Here is a 5,948-nt window from a genome sequence, read left to right as displayed (position 1 = left end):
ACTTACGGAGGAACTCACCCCGCCATGGGAGGCTGGGCGGATCCATTTGGTGCCGGCCACATTAACTAGTGGTAAGCACAGCAGCTGATGCTGCCAGTATTCAACTGTCCCCAATTGTGGTTAGTAGGAGTAACTAACAAACAGCTTGGCCATTAATCTACAGTGGAAATGTCAGCTCCTGTGTTGTTCAGGGCAGCCCACAGAGAGCATGTGGCCAACCACCGTCGCCAGACGCCAAAGCGCCAAACAGGCACACAGAGCTTAGGTATCGTGGGCGTCAAAGTTTTAAACTCTCTTCGCAGCGCCGACGCGAATCTGCTCAACGAGCTTCCAGCCCAAAAGGCTCTCATCAGACGACTGATTCCATCCCACCACCTGCGGCCGCTGCTTGCAGGTGCGCCCGCAGCCGGCACCGTGCTTATGATTGAGAACTCGGCGCCAAGAATTGCAAGAACACAGCACAGAGAAACGCCATCACCCATGAGAGGCCATGAGCATGGACGAGATCGATGCACAGGTGCATTAGTACATGGCAATGGCATCATCTCTTGTATGGATGTAGTATTAGCTACTCGTGTTGTGAACTTCTTTCATGCATCTTAATCAGGTGCAAACGTATCAAGAGAAAGAAAGAAAAAAAGGCAGTCTCACTCTCACTAACAGACCCTGACGAGAAACCCTGAAAATGTACACGGACACGCTCCGATCGACGGAGCCGCTTCAGAAGCGATCCAACACAGATGTGGCAGCAACCCATGTGACGCGAGCTAGATTAATCTGTCGAGGCCCGGTGGACGCCGAAAATACAGAAGATCCACCGAGGGCTATGCATGGCCGGGCATCAGCTCGCGGCCTCGTCGATGCTGTGCAGCGAGGGCCGCCATTGCCGGTGCCGGGCGCCGGAGCTCCGGTGGCCGTCTCCTCCGTCCTGCCGCGCCAACTGCAATCAGGTGTAGAGTAGTCAGAAGGTGGAACATTTGCATGTTGCCGCGGTTCAGAACGGGAGCAGAAGAAGGGATCTCGCAGACGATTCTTTGCTCCTGCCACTAGCCGCGACTCTTCAGTATTTTATTTATCATCATGAATTCATGATTCTTTTATCATTCTGCATCCCTCTATTTTAAGCATTAAATTCCCTTGTGGACGGTACGATGGCATCAATCAGTTGGATCCACAGGACCACACCTACAATCTTGTTTTATGCGTGTCAATTGGGGATTGAGAATTGTCAGTGTCAGGTACTCCAAACTGATTCTCTCCTTTGAGCTAAAGGTTAACCAGATTTCTGTGAAAACTTTGCAGATTTTGCAGCCGCGAAAAATCTAATGGCAATTACCCAGAGAAAATTCATCTTCTCGGTAAGCTGATGACCTACAGTGTTGCATGTGGACGAACTGAGGAAGACATGAGAATCGCGAGGAACAACTAACTAGCAACCCTTGCAGAGAAGGCAATTAAAGGCGCATCAATCATGCAGAGAACGTGCATGGCGGCATCGAGGGGGAGAGAGAGAAAAGTAGTTGGATTGAATAGAGCTAAGTCCATGTAACCACCTGATCGAGACTCTCATCCAAGCTGGCCTCGTCGTCGTCGTCGTCGACGTCGTCACCGTCCGCCGCCGGCCGCAGCTTGCTCTGCCGCGTCGACAACTCCAGCTGCTGCAGCTGCTGCCGCGCCTTCCTCAGCTTCTCCTCCTTCCTCGCCTGCACCGCCTTGGTCACCTCTGCACGCACCATTTTTCCATGCCATGTTAGCAGTGGGCACAGCTTGCAGGAGAAGAGGCAGAGGACGAGAACCGGAGACTCGAAGCTTACCGTTGGCGGTGATGAGGCGGTAGGCGTGGCCGAGGAGCAGCGTCTCCTTGGGCTTGAGGAGCTTGACGCGGGTGAGGCGCACGGTGCGGCGCGCGCCGCCGCCGTCGGCGTCCTGGCGCTCCTCGGCGACGCGGAGCGTGACGAGCGCGACGTAGTGGCCCGGGTTGGCGCGCATCACCTCCGCCGCGGGCGTGGACCAGTAGAGCCGCTCCACCCGCCCGCCCGGGTGCTGCACCACCGCCGCCGCCACCTCCGCCGCCTGGCAGTTCCCCATCCTCGCCCGCTCCGGCCCGCCGCAGCCACACACACACACACACACACGCTCCCCGTGACCAGAGCTGGGCGCTGGTCCTGGCTTAGCCTACCCTGTGCCGGCCGGGAAACGTGGGCGAGGGAGAGCGCGAGCAAGTGGCGAGCGTGTGGTGCACCAGTGCTTTATAAAGAGGAGAGAGAGCAACGGCTCGGTTGCCGAGGTGGTGCCGTGGTGGTGGTACATATCCCGCCCCGGTGACCGGTTCGTTTTCAACCGTCGCGAGCACCACGTGAACGGACGCTGTCAGGTACTGCATTTCACTTTTGGGTGCACCGCTCGTCGGAGACGTAAGTCTGCGGCCGGCGTAGCAAACGGCGAGAGACGGAGACCGGCGGCATCTACAAAACGATTGCTTTTCGTGGGCCGTCGTGTACGGTGGAGATCGGTCGAATTAACCAGTTTTTGTTTTTATCTATCTAGCTACTTTTTTTAACATCAGTACAAACACAAGCGCTCATATACACGTGCATACACTCACCCCTATGAATGCACATGCGCACACCCTATCCCTATGAGCTTCTTCAAAACACCGAGCCAACATATCATCTTAAAATGCGAGCACCAGGATTTAAACCTTAATGGGCTGGGATACCACAGTCTCTCTAACCATCCAACCACAACTTGATTCGCTCTATCTATCTACTAGTTGTACTTACTAAAACTACGACAATTAATATGAACCGGAGGAAGTACTATCTATCCACTACCCCTAAAACCGAAGGAATATCTATCTACCTGTCTCCCCGAATTAATTGAAATTCTATGCACTCATCAAGCAAAAGATTTTTTTTCGATCAAGCAAAAAGTTGCTGGTTTCGCCGAGCTGATCTCGACGCCGGGCCTACGCACGCACCTCGCTAAATTGCTTGGCACTCGTACGTGCAATTTGTGCTGGCCGTGCACTAAACTTGAAGCAAAATGTTGCGCTCCGGCAGTGCGAATTTTGTTGCCGTTCACCTGTAGGAGAATTTTAAGTTCCCATCACAACAGCAAGAACTGAACGCACGACGCACCGAATGACGTTAGTGGGAGCGCAAACTATAGGTGTATGGTGCAACCGGAAGTCCACTCTCAAGCATGAGCCCCTTGCAGTTGCATTTCCGAACTAACCCATTCATGAATGCCACGGAGAGGCCCCGTGATAAACGCCACATATCGTGGCTCAATATGCATACTCAACTCATCTGCCTTTGTATCACTATTCTATGATGGCTTGCTAAGCTCGTCATCATTCTTCCTCCCCTGGTGACGCGAGGGATGGGCTTCTAAATTCGGGTGACAATTCCCCTGCCCAGCTTCCAACCAGCATCGCCCTGGAAACAAGCCAGTCCAACCCAATATCTTATGCAGGACTGTTCCCGGCAGGCATCACTTCTCTTTGAAGAAAGAGGAGAAAATAGTGATGGGCGCCTTTTATAATAGACACAAATGCCGGTTGCTGGAGAGAAGGAAATGTAATCCGCACAGATGCGGCTGGCCATCGGACTCGTCAACTCGTCATCGGTTTCCTTACGGCTAGGGCAACCGTTAATTAAGCCGCTCCTGTGTGCTTATTTCGTCTGCTTAGTGTGGTGGCGCAATTGGTGTTCACGTCTGCGGCGGCGCGGTCAACACCGCGCCGGCGAGGAAGCTGTCACGGCGGGTCGGGCGTCCGCGTCGACCTGCGCGGCGTCGGGATCAGGGTCGCGTAGCCCCGCGGGGCGGGAATTTATGAGGCCATGTGCGCCACTCGCTGCCCTGCCCGAGTCGGCGTCTCGCCCTCGGCTCCATGGCGTCCGCCGTTTGTGTGTACTGAGGTTGATCGATCGGACTCGGGCGCGGCGGTGCGTGGCGTACGAAGAAATTCGTTGCCCATGTGTGTGAGCACAGGGGGGAGGCGGTGATAGACTGTTGCGCGCACGGGAAAGTCGCCTCTCCAGTAGATTTCCGACGCCGACGTGACCGTGTGAGGTGAGCGAGGCCATGTCCCGTCCGCATCGCCTCGTCGAGGATTCAATTCAAGGATACCGGCCGGCCCCGAGCGCCGGAAACCGGCCGTAAATCCTGCGCCGCCGCGCCGCTGGTTTTCACATGCGTGCCTCGGCGGGTGAAGTGAACGAGATGCTATGCCGGCTCCGGTCGACGTTGCTCGGGATCTCGGGTGGACGTTTGGGTGCGCAGTCGACGATTCGGGGAAGGAAAACGACGGGTTCGAACCGATGCTTTCGCCGCGCGGGAATCCTACGGTGCGGCGTACGGCTCGTCTTCTCGTGGCAAGTTGTGTGCGTGATGCTACGTGCATGTCGCGGTCGTACGTGTCTTGAGCTTGACCATGGCGAGCGATGAAGTTCACGGGCGCGATGGCGCCATGGATGGATGGATGGATGGATGTATGGGCCAGCTGAGCCTGCAGGCCCACCCGAAATCATCTCCCCAATAATGCGTACAGCGTACCTACTGTGGTATAGCAGCAGTACCCGTATGCACCTGACCTGACCCGACCCTGACCGTATGTTTATCCATACAGTAGTGTATAGGGCTCGTTTCCCTAGCTTCCACGAACCATGCTCGCCACGAGATCCAAAGCCTGACACTCTGCCAGGAGATTGTATTAGTATACTAGTAGAAGCTCATGCACACTGCAGTGTACATACTGTACCAACACACAGCTCACTCTTGACTCTGAAGTATGGTGCAACCAAATTACAGTGGACTGCTATAGCTGTAGCATTTGCCGTATCCACTTATTTTCAGCTGTTTACCGAACCCTACCAGCCTCATCATCGCCGCCGGTGGCCTTTTCCGCCTGATCGTTGTCAGTGTGAGCCACACCACACCCGTGCCCGTGCAGCGACGATTGGTGGCACCTGGGGCGGCTACTCTGTCAGGTTCCACCGGGGTCATCAGCAGAGCACCTCCTAGCTGTCGAACTTTGGACGGAGCCACGGAGGCAATGATCACTGCCGGGATGGTCCTCTTCGTTCGTTGGTCGCTTCCTGCTGCTTGCCCGTTTCCTCCCTTCGTTTCATACTTGCCGTTTCCACGGGTAAAACTGTCGACACTGTTTTGTTTTGGTGTTGTTTTAGCACAAGCGGTTCACATTATTTGGCCTTGTGGAGACTGATGAAGCCTTCTTCAGCCCCTTCGAGGGATGCAAATGAATACAACACAGCTTTGCATATTTGTGGATCGTAATGGTCTAGAAGATTTGGTAGTACCATAAGCAACGCCAACATGTATTTCGTAGGTAGACAATTGGTGCGCATGATTTCACATGGGAGAGTGCGATGCTTGTTATAATTTAGCAATGGAAGCCCAATGCTTCTTTTCTCGAGGAATATATATGTCGCTCCGGGGAGTGATTCCGAGGACACAGCTACGCAACAAACAATTGAGGCATACAATCATGCGCCGGGGGATCTCAAAATGCCATAAGTTGCAATACTTCAGTCCATGGCATCACATGGAGTGCTATATACGTATATTAAACAAAATCGCGAGCGCCGACCTTTAACACCCAAAAGTAAATGTTGAGAATCTAATCTAATCACTCTACTACAAATAATCGATGCAATAATGCATAGAAATATATGGAGGTTGTAAAGCCACGGATGCAGAAAAAGAAAAAGAGAGAGTCCTTGTGAGAAGAATGCTCCCAAAGAGAAAGTCCTGATCAGACGCCGGCAACAGAATAAGTGAGTACATGAATTCTCAATCTCAAAATGAACTTGGGGCGAGGCGTTTCATCTATGAGAGATTAATGATTCCCATTAAAATCACCGGGAACGGGTCCAAGGTACCAGGCAACACCTGAAATGTTAGCGTTGATAGGCAAGTCTGTG

The 5,948-nt window shown here is 53.6% G+C and overlaps 1 protein-coding gene across 1 annotated transcript; it reads right to left on the bottom strand.

The window, feature by feature from the left end:
• Positions 1-504: 504 nt before the first annotated feature.
• Positions 505-2,269, bottom strand: LOC119317886. The gene is made up of 3 exons (XM_037592386.1): positions 1,815-2,269; positions 1,554-1,723; positions 505-940 (listed from the first exon to the last, which is right to left on the bottom strand). Exons 1-3 carry the CDS (start codon positions 2,086-2,088, stop codon positions 842-844), a joined length of 543 nt encoding a protein of 180 aa, XP_037448283.1. The 5' UTR covers positions 2,089-2,269; the 3' UTR covers positions 505-841.
• Positions 2,270-5,948: the final 3,679 nt, after the last annotated feature.

This window comes from Triticum dicoccoides, chromosome 6A (genome assembly GCF_002162155.2).
Source record: "Triticum dicoccoides isolate Atlit2015 ecotype Zavitan chromosome 6A, WEW_v2.0, whole genome shotgun sequence".
In the NCBI taxonomy this organism is placed as follows: domain Eukaryota; kingdom Viridiplantae; phylum Streptophyta; class Magnoliopsida; order Poales; family Poaceae; genus Triticum; species Triticum dicoccoides.
This window is presented reverse-complemented; position numbering and strand designations above follow the sequence as displayed.